General features: G+C 38.8%; 1 protein-coding gene across 1 annotated transcript in view; it reads right to left on the bottom strand.

Annotated features, from left to right (window-relative positions):
• Window positions 1-25,114, bottom strand: part of LAMA3 (laminin, alpha 3) — a 121,269-nt gene that overhangs the window by 8,586 nt on the left and 87,569 nt on the right. Inside the window, exons 41-64 of the mRNA XM_009886658.1 lie at window positions 24,900-24,980; window positions 23,393-23,499; window positions 20,702-20,752; window positions 20,178-20,329; window positions 19,529-19,639; window positions 19,318-19,429; window positions 18,607-18,774; window positions 17,283-17,479; window positions 15,747-15,863; window positions 15,043-15,197; window positions 11,209-11,350; window positions 10,508-10,607; window positions 10,001-10,117; window positions 9,738-9,917; window positions 8,293-8,435; window positions 7,045-7,221; window positions 5,702-5,853; window positions 5,441-5,603; window positions 4,821-4,954; window positions 4,161-4,311; window positions 3,107-3,226; window positions 2,053-2,177; window positions 1,580-1,700; window positions 249-389 (exon numbers count right to left, since the gene is read on the bottom strand). Of these exons, the coding sequence (XP_009884960.1) occupies window positions 249-389; window positions 1,580-1,700; window positions 2,053-2,177; window positions 3,107-3,226; window positions 4,161-4,311; window positions 4,821-4,954; window positions 5,441-5,603; window positions 5,702-5,853; window positions 7,045-7,221; window positions 8,293-8,435; window positions 9,738-9,917; window positions 10,001-10,117; window positions 10,508-10,607; window positions 11,209-11,350; window positions 15,043-15,197; window positions 15,747-15,863; window positions 17,283-17,479; window positions 18,607-18,774; window positions 19,318-19,429; window positions 19,529-19,639; window positions 20,178-20,329; window positions 20,702-20,752; window positions 23,393-23,499; window positions 24,900-24,980 (3,217 nt within the window). The remainder of the gene's footprint in view (window positions 1-248; window positions 390-1,579; window positions 1,701-2,052; window positions 2,178-3,106; window positions 3,227-4,160; window positions 4,312-4,820; window positions 4,955-5,440; window positions 5,604-5,701; window positions 5,854-7,044; window positions 7,222-8,292; window positions 8,436-9,737; window positions 9,918-10,000; window positions 10,118-10,507; window positions 10,608-11,208; window positions 11,351-15,042; window positions 15,198-15,746; window positions 15,864-17,282; window positions 17,480-18,606; window positions 18,775-19,317; window positions 19,430-19,528; window positions 19,640-20,177; window positions 20,330-20,701; window positions 20,753-23,392; window positions 23,500-24,899; window positions 24,981-25,114) is intronic.

Below are 25,114 nucleotides of genomic sequence, written 5' to 3'. Positions count from 1 at the left end.
AGGCTCAAGTTCAAAGCTCAGTCACTCATCGAACTACTTGTTGGTTGAGTGAAGAGATTGCTCTGGCCTATGACATGCAAGATGCCATGCTCAAAAGATGATTGTGATAGCCTTTCCTTGACTTAAGATACAGGAATCTACATGAGACTTATGACACAAACTGATGCCAAACAAACGGAGTCACAAACAGACATGACTGATCCAGAAACAAAACCAATCACATATTCTAAGTTGAACATGTTTCATACCCATAGATTGTAATTTAAGAGTGTTCCAGTCGATGCTGTGGTTTGAAAGCCAAAGCCAACTTGGAAATCCTTGGGAAATGGGAAACCCGCCGCACTCAGGCTCAGTGTTCCCTGCTTGGAGAAAGCTGCAGATCTGATGAGCTGAAAGAGAGATAATAGTGCTTTCAGTGATTTTCCTTTTAATCAGAAGAAATGTTCAACATGGGATAGCAACTGCCCTACTCAGCGTAATTGCGACCAACTCCAGTCAAAACCAAGCACAAGGCAAACTGCAAGTACAATTACTTCAGTATGGAACAGGCTGGTTCCACCAGCACTAACTATGATCTGAGAAATTCTAAAGGGACATGAGGCTTGCCGGTATACAAGGCTGTTTGTCTCTAGCTACTCTTTGCATCGACATAATGGCTTTGAAACTTTTCATGTTTGGGGACACAAAAGTGAGCAGCTGGAGGAATGGTTCGTAAGTACAGAGCTGTGCAGATGAGCTACATAACTGAAACTGTGTGAGTCATAGTTCAGAATATACCGGGGCCTTTTTGAACAAAACACGCCTTAATACATGAGAATTCATACAGATACCAAAAGAGAATGAAGGTCAGATCCTCTGCATAGGGAAATGGCCTGCAAAGAAATTGCTCTGTGAAAGCTTTAGATGCCACAAAGGCAAAGCAAATGAGCACAAACTTTCAGTGCAATGCCATAGTAAAAAGGGCAAATGGGATCATGCACCGTGTAAGTAGCAGCAAGTAGAAGCAGAAGGGTAGTTTTCATCTCTCCATGCAGCATCGGTTAAGGCAACACTGAAATGTCACAGTGTCCCATTTTAAAAAGAATGTGGCAAAATTCAAGGGTGCACAGAAAATAATTATAAAACAATCAGACGAGTGGAGCAATAGCCTTACAATCAGAGACTTCAGTGGAAGTAGAATCTGCTTAGCTCTTTCAAGAAAAAAGGTTGAGAGGTCATTTAATTAGGAAGCATAAGCACCTTGGCGAGAGGAAAGATCATAAGTAGCATTAAGTAACTAAATATTCTGGCCTAATCAATAACAGCAACTGGAAGCCAACAAGTTTCCATGGTAAATATGAATTCTTAATTGTACACAGTATTAATTAATAGGGTGGACTATGTGCTGGAGCAAGCTACCACAGTAGGGGTGGAGTCTCTTTTCTTCCATATCTTCATACCAATCCCAAGTTCTTTTATTACCATTACATGTTAACCAAATATAATTTTTGACCTAAGTAAAACATAATAGTCCAGGATTTATAGACAAACCAGACTCTGTGAACTCCAGCAGAAGTTTTTAAGGAACTTGGTTAGTTACCTTCCAGTCATCCAGACATTTCTTGCTGACACCAACAGTCTCGTCAAAAATAACAGATGCGGTGTTAGGGTTTTTCACATTCTTCATACAGCCCCGGAACGGAGGTGTGGATATATTAAAGCTGGTTTCAGGGGGTGGAAGGAAAAAGAGGTCAGTAGCCTGGTATTTCAAAGCACACACCAGTATAGTAGCCTGTAAATGCTGACAATATAAGAAACAGAAAAACAGAAGAAGAGCAGTCTCTCTTGCACACACATACTTCATGCTGATCAAACCCAATCTTCTAGATACACTGCAACACAGATCCCACCATTAGCCAAAAATCACAGATTATGATCATGTATTAGACACTTGTTATTTTCATATCACATAAGATACCCAATACAGAGCGTGAAAGAAATTGCCTAAGGAAAGAGTTTAAATGGAGTTTCTATACAAAGTCTGTGTATTACAGTGTTTTTGTAGTTACTCACTGTTCCCGTAGAGAAGGTGGAATTCCACCTAGATAGTACTTGGTGAAAAGGAAGACATTTATGTTGGCTTTAATATTGGGACTGACATGAACAGTATTCTTTCTTCGGGCAAGCACCAAATGAATCTGAAATAGGTGAATAATGAGAATGACTTCACTCAGCAGAAATAAAAATCATTTAGCAGATTAAAAGTACTCCCACAGAGCAGGACACATTGGGGTTTTTTTCCCCTCCTCTTGTTTACTCGTGACTTAAATCCAGAATAACTGCAGTAGTTCAAAGGTACTTTGCAAAATTTGGGCATTTAGCCAAAGCAAATGCCTAAGCAAAATGCTCTACTATCCAAATACAAGGTGAGGTTTTATTTTCCTCAGGAAAATTGCCCTAAGAATACACCTCACCTAAGATTCAGGTATTGCTTTCTATTTGCAGTTGAAGATCCAGGAGCCGCTGCCTGATACAAAGACTAGGTCAGTCAGCTGGCTGGAGGTAACTTGACCCAGTACGGCATAAAGATTCCTTCCAGCAGACCCTGTGACCTACCCTATTTAGTTGGAGATGTATTAAGGGGAAAAGGGAGAATGAATCAACATGGCAGTCAAAGGTTTTAACGAAGTCTTTATGATTTCACTCTGGTAGCACTACAAAACAGCTGGACTGAAGCTAAGTAGGCAAGCAACAACAAAAAGACTACAAAAGAGTAATCTCTGTAAAGATCAGCCTGGCCTGAAGAAAGAAATCCTTAGGTGGTAAAACCACTAATCTAATTATTAAACTAATGTTCAGAATTGCAATGTACACAGCTCTCTCTAAATAAAGCATTGCTCTGGCAAAGTTTTTTTCTTTGGTGGTTTTTCTGTTAAAACTGAACATATTCCCAGGAAAGCACAACTGTAGCAAGAATAATTGTCGTGTGTCCAAACTCATCTCCAGCAGCTTGATCTCCTCAACACAAAAGGAAAACTTCACAATTAAACTTTACAACAGGATGTTTAGTTTCAGCTAATGTGTATTTTTACAAATAACGATCACTTGATTGTTTAAAATTACATACTTGTTTATATGTTCCGTCATTTACAGTTGCATTGGTTCCTATTTCTTTTGGAGGGTCAGAGCCAACTTTGTATCTAAAAACTGTATGACCATCTTTAATGAGCACACTGATGAACTGATCCTGCAATAAAAAAAAAAGACCAACACAATTAGAAACATAGAATCATAGAATGGTTTAGGTTGAAAGGGACCTTAAAGATCATCTAATTAATTAAACTGCCAGCATTTCATATATATTTCATTGTCATGTGAATAATTTTTAATGAAGCTGTAGAGTTGCTTCTACAAAGCTTTTGGAGGAAAAGATAACACAAAGCAGACTAAAACTTATAATAATCAACCATAATTACTTTAATTTGTTATAAACAGATCTAGTATCGGCTCCAGATGTATTCTCCAAGTCTTTAGAGGACTTTTTGTCATTTCAAGATGTCTACTGACTTCTTACAGCATTGAGACATTACCCAGAACATGTCACAGTGATTGCAAACATGCCTACAATATTATTTGATAAGTAGCATGACTGCTCTTTTGAGCACCTTTGCAGGTATAAGTCACCACTTATCCCAACATCACTTTCTACATTCTTCCTTACTCCATTGCCACCCATATCCAGATTTGGGAACAGTGCACTTCCACTTTTGGAGGATCTCAGTATTTCAAAATTGGTTTGATTCAAATTATGTCCTCTCTGCCTGCCCCCAGTTCCGAATTCTTTGCATGGCCTAATGGACGAGCTACTTGGAATGATTTTTTTTCTCAGCCTTGACAAAGAAGGGAGTATTCAGCAGCCATTATAGAATCATAGGATAACTCAAGTTGGAAGGGACCCATAAGGATCATCGAGTCCAACTCTCTGCTCCTCACAGGACTACCTAAAACTAAACCATATGACATTAAACATACAGCAGAATCTACTGATCTGCCACACAGACAAAAATAACACTTTTAAGAAACTTCCTTACAGTTATTACTAAATCTAACATGTTCTTGAGTAAGCAAAGTTTTAAAAAATGTTCTTGGACCATGAAACAGAGAAGCATTCCACGAATTACCCCATTTGCCGCAAAAAACACAATGCCTTCATCTGCAGTAGTCTCAATTGTCTGCTCGTAGCGCACTTGGCTGTGGGTATTTTGTTCTTTCAGTTTGACACTGGCGTAACCAGTGCCTTCAAAATAGCTTTGGTCAGTCTCTTCTTTATACCTGTAATAATTCAGTGTCACAGATGTGAATAAATGAGAGCAAAAACTATTACCGTATGGACTTACTGTCATAATTTTTAAAAAGCTTAAATTAAAGCATTTGGTACAGGGCCACTAATAGGGCCAAATTCTGATCTAACCCAAGTAAAGAGAAAACCTTCCACTGGCTTCTATTGGATTTTCCTATGGTCTTTAGAGAGGAAATCATTAGTGTCTGACTTTTTTGCACTTAATGTAATGTTTATTTTATAAAGGAGATGAATACATCAGTTCATGAATTGTGTCTGGGTATTACAACACTTAAATTGTTGGTCAGCGGACTGAGATTGCCATAGATGTAAGTTGTGCCGCCAACACTGAGGATTTTCTCTAACAAATATAGTAAGGACCAATAGTTAGAAAAAAAATCACCAGTTTACCCACAGTGATTATTCTTCTGAATGTGAAAAAACAAGAATTCATAATGATAAAATCACAGAACCATGAAACACTTCTGTGTTTACATCATACCTTCTGCAGGGTTGCACTTCAGTGGTATTGAGATTAAATGTCCTCTTGAAGTTGTAAAGGCTGATAATATGCTCATTTAGGTTGTCTAATTCAATGCAGCCTTCATAATGAGGATATTCTAGCTTAAGTGGAGGCTGCAAAATAATGTCATCAAAAACATTCCGTCAACTTCAGCTGACAAAATTTTACATTGACATGTAACTGCTAAGACCTACTGGAAATATTAGTAAGACACAGAATATGACATTCTAAATATCATAAAATTATTATAGCTTTGTATATAATATCCAAACCATCTGATACCACCCTAGGAATACTGCAGCACAATTTACAGTGGAGTCATATGGATGGACTTGGAACAGTACTTAGCAGGACTGGACAGGTTTCATGCTGTCCTCGGCAGATGAAATACCGTCATGCTCCCTTCTTTGAGTTCTAGCATACTATAAGCCAGGCAGCTTCTGTAGGAAGTAGCATCTCCTCGCATCCCGTCTGTTCCTACTGACAGGGATAAACTTTTACACAGCCTTTGAAAGACTGCTAGTTTCAATCTTTACTTGTAAGAACAACAGAACGATTAACATGGAAATCTCTTTAAAAGGCTAAGCAACTCTTTGTACCCTAAAATCTGGTGGGTATCCTCCAACATAAAAGACAACAGTGCTGGGATCAAGATTTAGGAGAATGTCATTGGCTTCGCCGCTTGCAGTCAAAGGTCTTTCATGTTCTGGAGAAGTTGATGTTGCTGCTTTGATGTAATTCAGCTTTGCATGCTGGTAAATCCTAAAACCAAAACAAACAGGCAAAATACCACATCATGCTAATAAAAGATCTTCTGAACAGATTTTGGAAAAGACTGGTGTGCACTGTGGATCTTATACCTTTCAAACTTAACTTGATCCATAACAGCTTCCTCGGTTTCGCTTTGAGTCACTAATGGCTGCACATCTATTTCTACATCGCCGTCTCCCAGGTTATAGACACAAGTGAGGCGACCACCTTTCACAGCCATACCGATATAGTCCTTGGAAGCCTAAGAATAGCAAAGCAAATAATCATTAATAAATGATTAATGTTAATGAAGGTAAAATACAGCAGCACTTCCTCAGAGACATCATCATACTGTGCATGAGTCATAAGAAATCCACCCACCTAATGATGAGAATTGTTATTAAGTTTATCAGTTCTCAGAAAAAAAAATTGTAATCATACATGTTGCACTGATTCAATGAATAATGTGTTGCACTGATTCAGTGAATATAGTTATAAAGAGTCACATGTGGGTTTTTATTTTTATAATAATAGCTAAAATAATTTTCACATTTGTAACATTTCCCAGCTAAAGCCATGAAAACATGACACCTTTATTAAAAATTAGACTCAATGTCTGTGAAATAAAAAAGAAGTTTGGAATAACACTCAGTCAAGGACAATGGTTCCTACTGAGATGACTGGAAGCAGTCATTTTCCCAAACAATTCACATTTTATTTCTCCAACATATCATATTTCACAAGTAACAATTAAAATGCTGCCAACAGATATCCTGGCCAGATATTCAGGGGATAAAAAGGTGAAATCCAGTGTAGTACAACTACCTTTAAACAGCTTTCTGTGTATTGACAAGACTCACTACATATACAGCTGCTGTCATATAACAAGATTTAAAAGTACATAGTTAGGAACTGCAAGCAGGAAATTTCTAAAATGTTTGATGGTGCTGGAGCAAGCCGGAATGCACAAGCAGGTCTGTATTGTTCTACAGCAGGTCTGTATTATTCTACACGTTCAGAAAAGAAAAAAATTAAAAGCCGAGGGACTGAATTTTAAAACTTGTTTTTAACCAACAGAGAAACTCACAGTGACTTATATTGTGAAAAGAGCCAAAGCTCTGAGGCAGCAGTTGGGCTGAGTTTGTGCTGACTGCTGCAGAACCTGACACTTCTGACAAGACTGTGTGATGGTATCCATGGCTGAGAAGTAACTTCCAAAGGAGCAAAACAGCAAAGCATCAAAGGGCAAAGCAGTCAGTCACTCAACAAGTTACTTTGCCAGTGGAGGAATGAACTATTCGTCACAAAATACTTCTGCCACCACATAATGGCAATTATAAAGAAATGGGCCAACAGTAGCTATAAACTTCGGTCAAAATAAATAATCTCCCATCTGTTTCTCAAAGCATTTTGTCTGTTCTAAAAGTCAGATTAAATTTCAAAATATACCTACATCTTTATTTCCCAGGTACAGTACAAACTTATTTGATGCCGTCTGGGGGGTGTCTAATCTTGCCTGAGGTCTTTGGAGAAAGAAAGAAAGTGAAGTATAGCCTTTCAGATCTTCAAGGTTGCTCGGAGGTCGAACCTCTACACCAGAGCTGCCATTGAACCTCATAGGAATAGCAGCCTGTTAAGAAAAACAAAATTCAGTACGTTATAATTATCTATTGCTACTAATCCTACTTATTTCACTGCTGTCTTTAATTGCAAAGTAACCCATTACATATCCTAGTCATGTTACAGCCATTAATTACTACAGTTTTGGACTCTGATCCTACCAAACAATGTAACTAGGAAACGGACTGGATAATACAGGCTTCTGTGTTATCAATACTTATCACTTAACACAGCACTTTTTTACTCCAGCCATTAATTAATCAACCTTTACCGCACCTCTGACAAGTAACTGTTACCTTCAATACATGGACAGGGAAGGATGTGCCCTGCAGCTGTAAAGAGCAAGCCTATGAATTATTTAGATGACTGCATACATATCCTGATGCTTCACTGAGCTGGACTTGACTGTCTGTTGGAAATTATGATGCACCTCTGATATTAATAAAGACATGTCCTATTACAGCTATTTACACCATGGTCACAGATTCCTTTTATTCATTGTAAGCGTAGGTTATCTGTGATGGCCTCAGGGATGCTTCTCTGGGACTTGAGACCACGCTATCCCTTGAGCAACCACAGCAGTTGCTTAAATGGAGAAAGGGCAGTCTAATAAGAAGATGCTAGTAGCCAACTCCTAACATCGTGGGGCAGCAGACATGAGAGCACAGGGCTCTGCAACTATTTTGGAAGTGCCAGTGTTCCATTGGTCGTGCATGGCTGGAAAGCCCTGCCTCTAAGCTGCAGAGCCGACTCTACCCCTGCTACCAAAGCCAACACAACGTACCTTGGAAGGAAAGAGGCTATTGTACAAATAAGTATTACAGAGATGACCTGGAAAAAAAACCCTGCGGGAGGGGGATGGAGCAGGATGGTACTGCACCCACTCATTTTTATGTACAAATTATAACGCTTCCCATCATCACAGTTATTTTAAGTGCTGGGTGGTGCTGTTGAATTAAATTTACGTCTGGTCTTGCACACACATTTTAACAAAATGATTTGGAAGGAGAAAGAGGAACAACAGTACTGCTCTTTGTCCAAACTGCTGAGGTCAAGCATGATTACAGTGTTCAGGACAGACCTTATTTGCAGCATCTCTTGCCTGCTGAATCAGCTCTCTTATACGATTTACGTTCTCAGAGATGTTGCTTATTGGCATCAGCTGTTGGTTGATACTCTCAATCTTGCTGAACAGATCTGGAAGTTTGTTTGTCAATTTTTTTACTACAATGACAGTAAAAAAAAATAATCACTGATGATAGAAAGGAGAAGGAAAACAGATGCAAAAATATGATATGACTACACGATTATCAGAAAAGCAGTCTGTAGGGTGATGACAGAACTGAACAGATTAGCCTGAAAGTATTAGTAGTCTGCATCTCTGTGACGCAGAAGGCAAATAAAAAGAAATCCAGACCTATTATTTTTCTAAATATGACTTCTAAGCTGGTCTTGTAATTGCAGGGATGACTTACAACTCTGCAATAACATGCAGGGATAGCTCTTGTATTTATCTTACTTAAAATGTTTTCTCTCACTTGACTTTATCAAATAAAGCTGCTGAAAAGATGAAAAAAACATTGTTTGGGATTGTGATTGTCCCTTATTTTGCATTTAACACAGGTTCTATGCAATCTATTTCACTTAATTTCAGCTAACAGACATCTAGCCCAAGCTAATTGTCTAGGTCCCTTCTCTAGTCAGTGTAGTAGAAAATCACGGAATCACAGACTGGCTGAGGTTGGAAGGGACCTCTGGAGGTCATCTTGTTCAAATCCTCTGCTCAAGCACGGCCACGTAGAGCCAGTTTGCCCAGAATCATGTCTAGATGGCTTTTGAGTATCTCCAAGGATGGAGACTCTACAACCTCTCTAGGCAACCTGTGCCAGTGCTCAGTCACCCTCACAGTAAAAAAGTGTTTCCTGATGTTCAGAGGGAACCTCCTGTTTCAGCCTTTGCTACAAGGGCACATTGCTGGGTCATGTTCAACTTAGTGCCCATCAGGACCTTGAGATCCTTTTCTGCAAAGCTGCTTTCCAGCTTGGCCTCCCCTCAGCATATACTGGTGCATGGTGTTGTTTCTCCTCAGGTACAGGACTTCTTGTTGAACTTCATGAAGTTCCTGTCAGCCCGTTTCTGCAGCCTGTTGAGGTCCGTCTGAATAACAGCGCAACCCTCTGGTCACTCCTCCCAATTTTGTGTCACCAGCAAATTTGCTGAGGGTACACTCTACCTCATCATCCAGATCAATAATGAAGACGTTAAACAGGGTCGGACCCTGAACCCTGAGGTGCCCTGCTAGTCACTGGCCTCCAAGCCTTTAGGGACCAGTCAGGGTATTAGCTTTTAACACATACCACAGGATGGCCTGAATCACCATCTGCAGTACCTGTCCCTTTCCACTGGTAATAAAGGAAGCTCAGAATACAGGCTTAGGCTAGGTGCCTAACTTTTGGATGACTGAAATTTCTGCTGCAAAACTGACCACGTTCACCTAAAAGTGGTCTCAGATAGCACCTGCAATACCTGAATTGTTTGCCTCCATCAATGCTTTACTGAAGCCAGCACTCTGTGTGCCTCCATAGGTACTCTTTATTTTTTCCACATCTACTTGAATTGGGAGCAGTTCGTCCAATACATTATTTGTGACATCCTCGGCACTTTTTACCATGCTCTTTGCATTGGTGATGATGCTGTCGATGTCATCTGAAACACACACAAACGCACGTGCAGATTCTTATAGTAATAGATGAAAGAGGCAAAACAGAAGTCATCAGTAAGTAACTAACCTCTGTTTATCCCATTGAGATTATTTTGAAGAGTGACAAGATCAATTTGCAGTGTATTCTTCTTTCCATCAGCGACATCAAGTCTTTGCTTTATGTCTTCAAGGGTTGGACCAATAGCTGCAAAACAGCAAATGCCCTGTATGAATTTTAAACAGAAATACCACCTCTCTGTTGGACAGGTGGTATAGCAGCACCAGTCTGGGCTCTTACACGGCTCATGTTGCCAGTGAGCAGTGAATGAGCATTTGCACTGCAAAACAAGTACAAGGATAAGGATTTGCTCAACGGGAGTGCTTCAAGGGTGTATGGTATAGCAGAGGTAGGAAATCCACTTTCTCGCCTTTTTACCATTGGTAATAACGATCACAAGATGTCCCACTGTAATGGAACTAGACCCTTCTGGTTAAATATGTGCTGCAGAGCTTTGCTGAACTGTGAAAATTCATGGTTCAATGAAAGCTTGTCATGCTGGGCCAACATTTCTACTATCACTTTCTTTCTTTGTACCTTGCAATGTCCTTTCAGTCTCCTGTGCTTGATTCAAGAGTGTATTGCTTTCGGTTTTTAACTTTGCTGCTTTTCCTGACAGGTCTTCTCTCTTCACAATCTGGTAATAGAAGCATGGTACAGTACGCCTGTTTTAGTAATTATACTAAAATTTAAAGAGTAAAAGTGATAGCCCAATCCAGTTTTAAAAAAACAACTATACAAGGGGAGACATTTCACGTGAAGAACACCATCTTAAATAACAATTATCAAGATTAATTTAAGCATAATACAACCTTGGTGTTTAGCAAACTTCTGATAGATTTTTGGGGCATTCGGAAGAACTTACTAGCCCACAGCTGTTAGATACTACTCCTCTGCTGAAGAGCTTGTGGATATTACTAGTGCAAAGTAAAAGAGAAAACTGAAATCACCTTCAGTGATGACCAGGCTTGCCTTATGCAGATCTCTTTATTTTGCACTGAAAGGAACAGTTAGCATTCACACGGACAGCCTCATCAGGAAGGCAGTAATTACCCTGTTTAGTTCTGAACCAAGACTAATTCATGAACATGTAGAATAGCAGCTCATATAATGACCGCAGATAAATAAGGCATGCCAAGACACATGGGTCTTTTTTGGTGCCTCTCTGATAGTTAAAAAAAAAAAATATATCTAGTTGTATCACGTTTACCATCATTTGGCCGCTTACGGGTACTTACCGATAAAGCTGAGTCAGCTGCATTCCCAGCTTTGTTGGCTGCTTCCTCTGCCGCTTTGATGGCGTTAATAATATTGTCATAGGCAGTAGAAGCTTCCACAGCACAGCCTACCAACTCATCCTTCCTGGCACTGTTCTTTATTCTGTGGGAAAAGGGTGAAAAATGCAGCCTTCTGCAAGGACTGTGGACTTCGAGAAGTATTCTGAATCCACCTGAACTCAGTATTTTCTAGTTAATGCCAATACAGAAAATGTTTTTCAGTTAGATCCATAATGTCATTCATCAAAAATATCAAACTTAGAGGCAGACTGATATGGAAAGATTCTTCAGAAGATAGGATAAGCTCAGGTGCTTGGAAAAGCACAACTGTGGGCCTCCAAAGCAGTCTTTAAATGATCAAGAATCTGAGAATTCACTAAGGCACAAGGTCAATAAGCCACGTCCATCGCAGCCCTCCAGATATGCTTCAGTTCAGAGAAATGCAGCTTCCAGATAATCTCTGGGTGCTCCAGCATCCTACAGGAGCAGCAGATGGAGCACAAGATAGAGGAACTACACGACACTTGGGCTTTTCCCCAAGAACCAGCGCAGCAGCTCTGGCATCAGAAACAACGGACAAAATCTCTTGTACCTACTCCCTGTGAACTATGCAACTGCCCGATATTAGCTGCCTTGTATTTGTGAGAACAGTGTTCTCTTAAGTGAAAAAAAAAAAAAAACATACAAAAAACTAAAAAAAGGCTAATGATTTTTTTTTTTTTTAACCAAGAATTTTCCAGCGGAATTAGGTATTTTGGAATTAAACTTTTTGAGAGTTTCTAGTTAGTGTAATGACAAAATGCAAACAACTTGCACAGGGAAAAAAAAAAAAAAACATACAAAAAACTAAAAAAAGGCTAATGATTTTTTTTTTTTTTAACCAAGAATTTTCCAGCGGAATTAGGAATTTCGGAATTAAACTTTTTGAGAGTTTCTAGTTAGTGTAATGACAAAATGCAAACAACTTGCACAGGGAAAAAAAAAAAAAAACATACAAAAAACTAAAAAAAGGCTAATGATTTTTTTTTTTTTTAACCAAGAATTTTCCAGCGGAATTAGGAATTTCGGAATTAAACTTTTTGAGAGTTTCTAGTTAGTGTAATGACAAAATGCAAACAACTTGCACAGGGAAAAAAAAAAAAAAACATACAAAAAACTAAAAAAAGGCTAATGATTTTTTTTTTTTTTAACCAAGAATTTTCCAGCGGAATTAGGAATTTCGGAATTAAACTTTTTGAGAGTTTCTAGTTAGTGTAATGACAAAATGCAAACAACTTGCACAGGGAAAAAAAAAAAAAAACATACAAAAAACTAAAAAAAGGCTAATGATTTTTTTTTTTTTTAACCAAGAATTTTCCAGCGGAATTAGGAATTTCGGAATTAAACTTTTTGAGAGTTTCTAGTTAGTGTAATGACAAAATGCAAACAACTTGCACAGGGAAAAAAAAAAAAAAACATACAAAAAACTAAAAAAAGGCTAATGATTTTTTTTTTTTTTAACCAAGAATTTTCCAGCGGAATTAGGAATTTCGGAATTAAACTTTTTGAGAGTTTCTAGTTAGTGTAATGACAAAATGCAAACAACTTGCACAGGGAAAAAAAAAAAAAAACATACAAAAAACTAAAAAAAGGCTAATGATTTTTTTTTTTTTTAACCAAGAATTTTCCAGCGGAATTAGGAATTTCGGAATTAAACTTTTTGAGAGTTTCTAGTTAGTGTAATGACAAAATGCAAACAACTTGCACAGGGAAAAAAAAAAAAAAACATACAAAAAACTAAAAAAAGGCTAATGATTTTTTTTTTTTTTAACCAAGAATTTTCCAGCGGAATTAGGAATTTCGGAATTAAACTTTTTGAGAGTTTCTAGTTAGTGTAATGACAAAATGCAAACAACTTGCACAGGGAAAAAAAAAAAAAAACATACAAAAAACTAAAAAAAGGCTAATGATTTTTTTTTTTTTTAACCAAGAATTTTCCAGCGGAATTAGGAATTTCGGAATTAAACTTTTTGAGAGTTTCTAGTTAGTGTAATGACAAAATGCAAACAACTTGCACAGGGAAAAAAAAAAAAAAACATACAAAAAACTAAAAAAAGGCTAATGATTTTTTTTTTTTTTAACCAAGAATTTTCCAGCGGAATTAGGAATTTCGGAATTAAACTTTTTGAGAGTTTCTAGTTAGTGTAATGACAAAATGCAAACAACTTGCACAGGGAAAAAAAAAAAAAAACATACAAAAAACTAAAAAAAGGCTAATGATTTTTTTTTTTTTTAACCAAGAATTTTCCAGCGGAATTAGGAATTTCGGAATTAAACTTTTTGAGAGTTTCTAGTTAGTGTAATGACAAAATGCAAACAACTTGCACAGGGAAAAAAAAAAAAAAACATACAAAAAACTAAAAAAAGGCTAATGATTTTTTTTTTTTTTAACCAAGAATTTTCCAGCGGAATTAGGAATTTCGGAATTAAACTTTTTGAGAGTTTCTAGTTAGTGTAATGACAAAATGCAAACAACTTGCACAGGGAAAAAAAAAAAAAAACATACAAAAAACTAAAAAAAGGCTAATGATTTTTTTTTTTTTTAACCAAGAATTTTCCAGCGGAATTAGGAATTTCGGAATTAAACTTTTTGAGAGTTTCTAGTTAGTGTAATGACAAAATGCAAACAACTTGCACAGGGAAAAAAAAAAAAAAACATACAAAAAACTAAAAAAAGGCTAATGATTTTTTTTTTTTTTAACCAAGAATTTTCCAGCGGAATTAGGAATTTCGGAATTAAACTTTTTGAGAGTTTCTAGTTAGTGTAATGACAAAATGCAAACAACTTGCACAGGGAAAAAAAAAAAAAAACATACAAAAAACTAAAAAAAGGCTAATGATTTTTTTTTTTTTTAACCAAGAATTTTCCAGCGGAATTAGGAATTTCGGAATTAAACTTTTTGAGAGTTTCTAGTTAGTGTAATGACAAAATGCAAACAACTTGCACAGGGAAAAAAAAAAAAAAACATACAAAAAACTAAAAAAAGGCTAATGATTTTTTTTTTTTTTAACCAAGAATTTTCCAGCGGAATTAGGAATTTCGGAATTAAACTTTTTGAGAGTTTCTAGTTAGTGTAATGACAAAATGCAAACAACTTGCACAGGGAAAAAAAAAGAAAACAACCCAGGGTTTCACTTTTTAAATTTTGTTCTAACGTACATAGAAGGCCTCCAAAATCTCACTCATAATTCCAAGGTGAAGTGCAAATAATGGAGAGAGAAACACTTGATTCACAAGTTTCTCAGTTTTGCCTGTCTAGAAGATTCCTCAAAGGATGAGAAAACTATAGGAGTTCTTTTCCTCACTAATGCTAAACAGGCATGTCTGAAGACTCTGCCAAGACAAAATTTCTTCTGATTATTTGGCCCAATTCATTGACATCGTAAAGGTATCCCTGAGTATGAGTACAGGCAATAACACTACAAAAAGGATATTCTAATTATCTTCCCACTCTGTACATGAGGCTTTTCTCTTCTTAGTAAGAAGTTAATGAAGTGTTAATGCAGTAATAGAAAGCCATATTATGGGAGTTCCCACTTCTGGGGAAAAAAAAATCAGTAAAAATACAGGAAAACCTAGTTTGTGGGGAAAAAAGAAAAGAAAACCTCTGTACATCATGAAGAAGCAGAGAAAGACAAATCAAATTTCTTTCTAACTTTGCAAATGGTCATTAAAGCAAGTAAAGTTACAGACAGAGCACTGCAGCCATGGATGGTATGTACAGAAATTGCTCATTTACAGGAATAGCAACGTACTCTTCCAGTTGTTTTGCCAAGTCTTGCAAAGATTTGGCATGTTCCTCAGCCCTCACCACCAACGGTTCTTTGCTTGCTGATAAGGAGTTATTTGTCAGCTTTTCATTCATATCCTTCCTTGCTCCATCCAGCTGAGCAGCCAGGCTTTCATATTCCTACAGGTTTATAAAGATAAAATGTTATTTGTATTCATACATGTTGGATTTTGTCCTCATCTCCTTCAGTGTTACATACAACTTGCACCTGAGGAGACCAAAGGGAAAAACATTCCCTTCCAAGTTACTCTACAGGTTACTGGAAACAACTGTGAATCATTACATTATGCTTCTAGACCCATTATGTAAAAACAAACCCTGCCGTACTAAGTCAGACCAAAGGCCCTTCTAGCCCAGTATCTCTGACAGCAGCTAAAAGCAATTGCCGAGAAAGAAATACAAGAATACACAATCATTTGCGATATTTCTCACAGATATTCTCCCAAATTCAGATATCTGCAGTTCAGTTTCTTCCTCGGACACCTCACAACCCTCAACGAGTTTCTCTTACAGACACCTGTGCAGGCAGGCTCCTCTTGCACCCAGGATGGACTGGGACATCCTTCCCTTTGTGGGACACTCATGTCCTAGCCACTGAGCTATGCTACCCATTACAGTGACAGCAAGATACCGGGGTTTTTAACCTTTGCTTAAGAAGGTTAACTATACCTCTTTGCTCTTCTGCAATAATCCCAGTACACTGTTAGCTTGTGTCAGGGAAGATCGCGCAGTGCTCAGAATATCCAAGATACTGTTCTGTTGTACATTTGTCTCCTCAATCCGTTTCTGAGGAAAAAGAAAAGGTTGAACAACATGTGATCTGGTTAAAAATGAGAGGCAGAGAAAACCGTATCTTCCTAATCTAGTTTGCAATAGGATTTACCAAAAATTAACACATCGCTGCGTTAATCAGATGCCTATAGTATTTAGGGACTAATGCTACCCTACTGATTAGAAGAGTAAGAAAATGTGGGAGTCTGCAGCTGGGCAGCAGGCTACTCTTCAGTTATTAGAGCTCAGGCAAGTAAAAGTAGTATGGGTCAGATGAGATGAACTGTCAGGACAGACCACCTAAGTGTCTGATCTCTCAAACCTGGAGACTTTAAAACCATCTCCTTGGTGACTACCGCGATCTTTTCCGTTCTCCCAAAGGCAGAAATAAAATGATTCCACTATCCCTTCATCTGGGGAGGTCACCAGAAAGGGGGTGTGAAACCTCTCCACCTTATCCTCTTGAAAGCTCTGAGGGGAAAACGAATGAAGCTCCTTGGTCTCGAGCAGCCCTGTGACAATCCACAGCATAGCTCTAGGGTAATGGCACATCACAAATGCAGCCAGACATGCGGTGTTACAGGTAAGGATGTGTTAGCTCTCTTAGGTTGTGTTTTGTCATTGTAACATGTCAAATCTCTCTCTACCAGAGAAGTGTATCGGGAAATTTATGACTTGTACAGATGCACCCATCTTTTAACACAAATGTGCATACTTATGTGGCACATGCATTGTACAGTCCATTGTACAGAAGGGTACAATATTATATTAAATATTGAAAGGAATAGTTGAATGTAGAAATTCTTTTGTTCAAGTAGTGTTAGCAAACTGGATGAGTGTGCCAAAACAGTGATATATTTCAGCAAAACCACAATTAATTTAAAAGAATGGGTCCTGCAGCATACCCTTATTTCTTGTACTATTTCACCAGCTCTGAAAGTCAAGCACTGCTCAGGAATGACAGATGTTTCTTGTCAGCTTTCTGGTGAGACCTCAGAAGAAGTTCTTTAGAATATTAATCCCAAATAATTTAACAGTATTGCAGACATTATTGCTCCCATTTTTTATGGCTGTTAAAGCCAAATGCCTGAAGGTACTTACTACAGAAAGTACATCAGCCTCAGGAATTCGATCTAAAATAGGAAACAAAAAGGCTAGTGGCAGCTGAAAAGCAGGGCTAGGCAGAGACTCTCCTTCCCCACTCTCATCAGAGCTATGTCTTGGTCACACTGTCCTGATCACATAAAGAGGCACTGCCACAAGTGGCAGTAGACAACATTTATACCTGTCCATACATATATCAAAAGATGGAAAGAGACCTTGGAGAAAGTCTAAAGAATTAGTGCTATTTGGATTTGCAAGGTCAAAAGCAGCACTCAAAAGCTCTTCTTATCTCCTGAGGTTTTATTTTCTTCTCCCGAATCCCGACATTACCTTAATGTCTTCCAACAGAACTCCATTATCTCTGTTTAAGTTTTCAGCCTGCTTGACTTGTCCCATCGCTTCATTCAGAGCTTCACGAAGGTCAGTGATTTTGGTTTCATAGTCATTCAATGAATCTCTCACAATTTTAATAAGCCCGTGATTTTCTTGGTGGTACTTTTGTAGTTCATTCTTAATACGTGCCAGAACTGCAGTATCAGGACCAGAAAGAAAGTTTTGTTCAGAGAAGAAGGGAACCAGAACAAACCTCCTTCAAAAGGGCTTGACATTTAGGATTAGAAAGCTGTGGTTGTGTGAAATACTGAGCATCCTTTGCAGCACTAATTTCAGTGTTACTATAGCAGAGATGCTATTCAGCATCTCACTGGACCAAATCTGCTCACAAGTTTGCTGCTGCAGACAAAGAACACCCATAAACATTTACTTGGCTATTTCTAAATTAAGTAAGGATGAAGATGATCTGCAAATACTGAATAGTTTTCTTTTTTTTTTTTATATGGAACTAACACAGTTTCATCTACAATGTAGACATCTACATCTGCACTAGTCATCAGAGCTTCCTCTGTAATTAATGGAGAGATTCAGGCACATTTCATCTCGAATGTAGTACATCAAATGAATCACACTCTTAAGAGTACCCATTTCACTGCCTACAAGATAGGATACAGAGGAGTTACACAGAGATAGGTATCAAAGTCCAAAGTTAGGGGAAATTACTATTACTCATAAGGGCTTTCATATTTCTCAACTATGCCCCTGGTTAGGAGATAAGCCTGTGACTTTGCTGTTCTTGCTGTCTCTAATGTCCGGAATCAGATTTCTAAATGTCCAAGTCAAACACACACAGAGAACATAAATGGGAGTACAGCTAGTGCAACTAGAACTTTTGAACTTCGTTATCCTTGTATGATCTGGCCCTTGGACTACTCTAGCAGCTTCTTCAAATCTGTTGTTAAATTACATGTGTAATTCCTCTAAAATAGCTGCATGTGCTATAGCCTATACATTATAACACACCGAGCGGTGCATAAGTATATTGCGATTGGCTGTGACTTTATTTTACTGAGATTCATCTAGTTATTAAAGAAGGATCTACTGGGTTTCTTCCCCAGCTCAACTCAGTCCCTTCCATAACAAACTAAAAATGCCTTTGAATCCCCTCCAGAACCACTTTCTGTTGACTAATGACCGCTACAGATCCCAGGCATACATTGCAAAATACCCCTCCCTGGACTCCATCCCAAACAATCAATAACACTCCAGATTTAAGATTGATCTCTCTAGAGAGTGAGAAGCTGAGATAATAAGCCCTTACGCAGCTGAGCTTCCGTTCGCTCCTTCTCTGCCTCTGCCTGAAGTTGGCCAAAGTTGCGGTTTCGCATCTCTGTCATCATGCGTTGAGCTTCGGCCAGTTCTTTGGCAGCATCTCCCAAGGGCAAGTTGTTACCTTCTGCACTTGTACCAGCTATTTGTTCCAAGAGCACTGAAAAAAAAGTATTGTCAAAGTGAGGATTAGCTTAAGCCTATGCAAAAGACACAAATGACAGGGCTGGTTTCTGTTCTGAAAAAGGCATGCCTATTCCTGAATCCCTTAATGAAGAAGATCCATTTTGCATTAATTCTATTAAGCTGAAAAGTATCCCTTGTCACCTAACCGGAGCTAGTAAGATGGCATTGGGATTGTGACGAAGTTCACAGCAATAATTTTAAGCTTCTAACTTAACAGAGCCTATGATAGCAACCCAGACTAAAGTCAGACTAAAGTCAGGATAGTCGATTTGTTGCTCCAAAAGTCCCTATGGTAAAGCTTCTCTGTTGCTATTCACTACCCACAGAAGGTAGGCTCCTAAATTAACATTATATATTAGATTTCTATTAGGAAGAGTGAATTCCACAGCTATGTCTAAATTCTGATATATGAAGTCATTTTCTAAGGAAGCCTCTCAATCTTAATTAAGAATACTGTAAATAAACTGAAAAGATTCAATAAAACAAAAGATATTATGGAGTTAGAAACTATTTTTACCTTGTATATTGTTGACAACTATTTGTATTCGTGAAACCAAATCCTTTCCTTTCTGATGAGTTTGGCCAAAATTATTAAATAGTGTCTCAGCTGCTTTGTAGTTCATTTCAGCCTAGCAAGAGAAAAAACTGATTAGGTTAAAAATATCTGGATACAGTATGCTAATATGTAGTCAAGAGATGTGTATTTTTAAATTGATTTGGTAAATCACCTTTTCCTGGAGAGCATTTACATCATGATTTAGGTTGATGAATTCTGTCTCCAACTCATCTACCTTTGAACCCTGATTATGAACAACAGAACGGTAATTGTTCAATAAGACCTGAAAAGAAAGAAAAAAAAAATTCCAATAAATCACCCATACACAGGAGACAAAAGCAAAAATTCACTGGGTTAGGTCTTTACCCAAGGTAAATAAAAGCGTCATTACTGACACGAAGGTGACCCATTGCTGCCCAAAACCTGGGCTCTTTTATCTGTGAGTATAGTAACTGCTATTCCAACCAAAGAAAATTTTTTTAGAATTAATTTTAGTATTGGCAATAGGGACGTTGGGGTTTTTTGGTGATGTAGAGACATGAATTGCTGGAAAAAGACAGAGCTACAGGGAAACCTCAGAGATACAGCTTTCAAAGTGAGCAGACCTCAGACAAAGCAGAAATACTGATTCTCTTTCAGACCATGACATGGAAATAATAGCTGTCTTCTAACAGGTGAAGCCAAGTGCTGTCAGCATCTGGTATTTGAAATCAAAAGTTGATGTATGTTTCCTTGCAAGCTGAGAAAAGTTGGCATAAGTTCCACGGTTCAGCTCTTTCCCGCTTAATCTGAAATCCACTTTTCTGTTAATGTGTGCCTACCTTTAAGTCCTTGATGCGGGTTTCCAGACGTCTCATCTGCTCCAGTGTGTTGGAACTCGCATGGACATTTTGCAGCTGAGACTTAATCAGCTGAAGCTCGTCACCTATTGTACTCAAGTCCTTCAGCAGTGTAATGACACAGCTATCGCAAGCTGGAGGGAGCATGAATAAAGGAAAACAATACATAGTATTGATATTTGGTGCAGAGAATATTTCACTGAGCACATTAATAAATGAGATGCAATGGAAATGCTTTGGTGCTTGTCACCTGGTGCCACCTGAAGAACAAAGGCAACAACAAAGCCCATAGTATTAAGAAGACTGACCAAAGCCAGAAATAAAGAGGGCGCCCCATTTCCATCTGGCTAGCTGACCACCTCTTTTATCGTTCTTGTTTGCTTTTAAAAGACTCATTACAGGACACCTCCAGCCCTTTTTAAACTCTGCCACCCTTAAATAAGTCATCACTATGTATCTGAAGCCAGCAGAAGGCAACCTAAGTGCAGTTCTATTTTATTACTTACGGTCACAATCTTCATTGGGATCCACATCTTTTGGTTCGTTATTGAAACATTCTGAAATCACAAGACTCTCATTAGTAACCACAGCTTTCTCATGGAAATACTACAATTGCATTTTTGCCCTCGCTTTTCATGGTTGGCAGCCATTAAAACACGGTGCTGCCCTTTCATAAATCCATACCCAACGTCAACGAGCCGAAATGCCCAGAAGGCTCGAGCATGCCAAGACATTCAGCACCCACTTACGCCTTGCTGAGACCAACACCTTTTTCATCGCTCAACCGAAACTGACTGTAACCCACCCCAATATGTGCTACTTGGGTAGCAGCAGGAGGCTCTCTCACATCGAGTGTGCTGAATGCATTGCTAGAATTTGCCTAGAATAACACCACGGGGATTGGAGCCAAGACTCTACTGTTAAAGCATTTTACCCAGGACACAGGTTCAAACCCCTTTATCTACTTTAGCATCCATGTTCAAACCACAGATTCTGAGGCCCCAAAGGATGTCTTACTCACAAGGAACTGAGCAATGTTTATGACCTTCCTTCATACCTGTCACAGCTTGCAAGATTAAGGGATTAATCAAGCTTGAGAGAAATCCACAGTGTATGCATGGAAGGAGGCACTGCAGGTAACCCAAGGCACGGAGGGTGGGCCACAGATACAGGTGGTACACAACAAACATTGCCCTCAGCCTTTCTAACAAGCCAGCACAAGTGACTGCCTGCTCAGTGTGCTGTTTTGTTTTATTTGTTTGTTATACAAGAAGCTTAACACTCTCCAGGTGCACATGGGATTGTAACATCCTGGGATCCTAACTTCCAGGAGGCAGGAGAGGAACTGGCGCCTAAAAACACCATCATATAGGACAGGAATCTCCCCATCTTGATGCCCGAGTCCCTTTGACAGGCTTGGTCCTACTGCCAAATTCTTATCTCCTCTTGAAAATGCAAAGAGCTGTGTGTGCCTTTTACTCTGAAGGAGGACGCATTCAGGGTATAGGCTGATGCTGTCAATAGTCAACAACAGCTTGTAACTGTGAGAGGTTACAGTGATAAAATTGCCCCTGAACTTTACCAACAGCATGAAACAGCCTGGAACAAACTACCTAGCTGTGCCATTTCCTTTGGCACTTGCACATTAAGTCTTCGGGAAGTTAAATGGGATTGGTAGTGAGCGCTGCTGCCAAAAGGAGGCAAGTCACAAAGAATACATTTATAAGAGAACGAAGGAAATGATTCCAAAATTCAAATACCCATGCTGTTCTGCAGTTGTGTAATTCAGCTAACACCAGACACATTTCAGCTGTCGCTGTGAAGTAGCAATTAAATAAAACTATTATTACAGCTTGTGCACAAACAACATCAGCCAAGAAATGGGGAAATTAAAAAGTCTGGCCAAGTGCCAAACGTCACGCACAAGAAACCTGCTAGAACATGCTGTGCTGATGATCACAGAGGGTTTTATTCCTAATGTGGAGAAAGAGATGGCTGATCAGAATATATAGTTGGAGACAAATGAAAACAAACTGGCTTGTTGAATTTTGCCCTATGGATTAGTTTGTCCCAGCAAACTCTTGTTTCAAAAAGAAAGAAACGACAAAACATCAAACGCTGCTTGGACCTGTTCCACACAAGGAACGAATATAATAAAGATGTATTACTTCAATGATGAAATATGAAATGAGAAGTAGCTATTTGCACCAGCTGCCAACAGCAGCTCACATTGCTTGCCGGTTTTCTGATTTCTGTGACCAAGGAAAGAGAAGGCGATCCTTGGCAGTCATTTGAATGTCGTACGAAGAACAGTGCAGAGAAATTAAGAGTATGGAAATATTAGGAGTTATTAGTTTGACACATCACTAACATCTGAGGGGGAAAAGCTGTCTACAGGGAAAGAAAAGTATAATTTTACTGGGGAATGAAAATATGGGAGAATCAAGGTCCTTTTCAGGAGCAGTGGCCTATGCGTTTCTGAATAGAAATGAGTATCCCAAAGACTGAAGTGAATTGAGGTAAAGACAGTCTGAGGAATGTAGGCTCAGGCCCTTTACTTCAGAATTATAATAGGTAAAGCAGACATATGCCAGTGGCATAATATTTTTTATAAGAGCTTACTCGTCGTGCAGTATATGTGTGACTGATACTGGGAAAATCACAAAAGTCTTAGATGGCAGAATGGTTTAGAGCAGGATTTATAAAACAGCCTCCCAAGACAGGTCCTAACTTCCACTATAAACACAGTGAGCTTGGATACCTAAGGTGGCAGTGCCTGATGCAGACTCTGAAGATGTCACTGAACTGTCCCAAATACATTTTAAAAAGGCACATCGAGACTGCTCAGTTTCATAAGCCCGTAACGCAGACTGGCAAGACTTGACTTAACCATGTCAGAAAATGAAAAATAATGCATTTAGAAACACACCCATGAAACACAAAACAAAATAAAATTGGTAGTATTTATGGAGGGAAATACATGATAAAATGGCTTACAAGGGCGAACTTGATTGGTCAGGACAGACCTCGTATTACCATGGTGTTGCGTTTTAGGCAACCTTACTTTTTGTTAAAAATTATCTGCATTTCCTGTAAGTCTACTTCTTTCCCTCAGGGCATCTGATCTAAGCACCCTCCTTCTCTGCTTCCCAGAGAGAAAACAACGCTCCCTTCCATGTTCATAGTCCCTCACGTACCTCCAGTCAGGCGGTCACAGCTAGCCAGCTGTCCATTATTGTTACAATTACATTTCTGACAGTAGCCTCCATATCTCTGTGGATTTCCAAAATATCCCGGAGCACAGCTAGATAAAGAGATACAAATAATTTTTATTAAATATTTGAAGCTACTTTTGTGAAATATACTTTCCCTTGAATAAAACCCCACAGTTATTCTCCTGAAGAAACTTCCAAGAACTTTTGATTTCATGTCTTGACAGACAAAAAGGGTATATTTTTGCTTTACAGTACCCTCTGCACTATGCTAAAAATATCTTTCCATTTACTGCAGAGATTTTTTTCTAAAAATAAAAGAACTCCCACAATGCTCGTGTAGGAATAATTCACCTAATCTGAAAAAATACAACGCACACAGATACATACATACATAGAGAATTTGACAAGGCTTAACCCAGCAAACCACGCCATTCTGGTCTGTGATCCCACCAGAAAACATATTAAGGAGGATCATACTGCAAGCACATGTTGAGATTTCAAACAGCAATGGCACCGAACGACATTATCGCCCTTCTGCTGGGTGGTACCTCACCTTGCCATCTGCCAGCAAAGCAGTCTGTCTGAGTGATCTCTAAATATTTTATAGGTAAAATATATTGTCCAGACTTGCTAGCTAATATTCCTAGAAGTCTCTGTCGTAAGATCTATAGGGGTGGTTACGCGTGATGAAAGGGCCATGATGGGCAGCAGAGGTATGGCTAGGTCTGGAAGAGAAAATCTGTCTATAACCTGCAGCTTAGATGTCAAAGGCAACAGCCTTGAAGCACACTATAATGTGCTACTGGAGGTTCTGTCTTCAGGAGAGATATCATGACTTATTGGCCTCAAGTTTCCAAACCAGACAACGCCACTCCATTATGCTTAAATTCTCCCTGGATTTGAAACCTCACTGAAACTGCTTCCTCTGCCTGCCTGAAAGTGCCATGCTGTTCCTCTTGCACTTTGCCAAACTGCTGCTATGTTCCAGCAAAAGAGGTGGCTTCAGCGTTGGGTCTGTACGCTCCACCTGTGGAGCACATTGGAATGATTTGGGATGAAGGGTACAGTGTTAAAGATTATGCGGTTGCTGTTGGATAACTAAGAACACTGAAGCAACATCAGCTACATTGGAGAAAACAGGAAAACGTTTTTAACTCAGAAAGGGAAGAAGTAAGTGGGAGCTGTCGTTACCATAAAGAGTGCAGGATATGGCCAGGCACAGGGCACTCAGGCAAAGAGGCTGACACTTCTCTTTTTGGTAAAAACTGTGCAGTCATTGTGGAGAATTGGATACGTTTCTTCAGGAAGTATTGGATTTATGTCTAGAATTGCACAATAGCACCATGCTATAGCAGCTGTTCATATAAATAGATTGTCCTTAAGCCTGTGCATACAATGCATACGCGTGCGTCCCTATATTACCCAATACAGACATACCTCCTTTTACGGTGTCTCTCAAAACCTTGGTCTTGAGAAACAAGTCACTTACCGTTCACAACGAACTCCGGTATAGCCTTCTTTGCAGAGACACTGAATTTCTTCACCATTTGCCACGCAGCCAGTTGCAAATCTTTGAGAAGAAGGAAAAATATCATTGTGAGCTCATCGTCAAATAGGTTTTACACTCTAGAGGCTAAGCTCAGTTAAACGACTTTCAGATTAAAGAGTTTTTATACCACCAAATTACTTCTCAGCTAATTTAAT

This window comes from Charadrius vociferus, unplaced genomic scaffold (genome assembly GCF_000708025.1).
Source record: "Charadrius vociferus isolate BGI_N301 unplaced genomic scaffold, ASM70802v2 scaffold45, whole genome shotgun sequence".
NCBI classification, from domain to species: domain Eukaryota; kingdom Metazoa; phylum Chordata; class Aves; order Charadriiformes; family Charadriidae; genus Charadrius; species Charadrius vociferus.
This window is presented reverse-complemented; position numbering and strand designations above follow the sequence as displayed.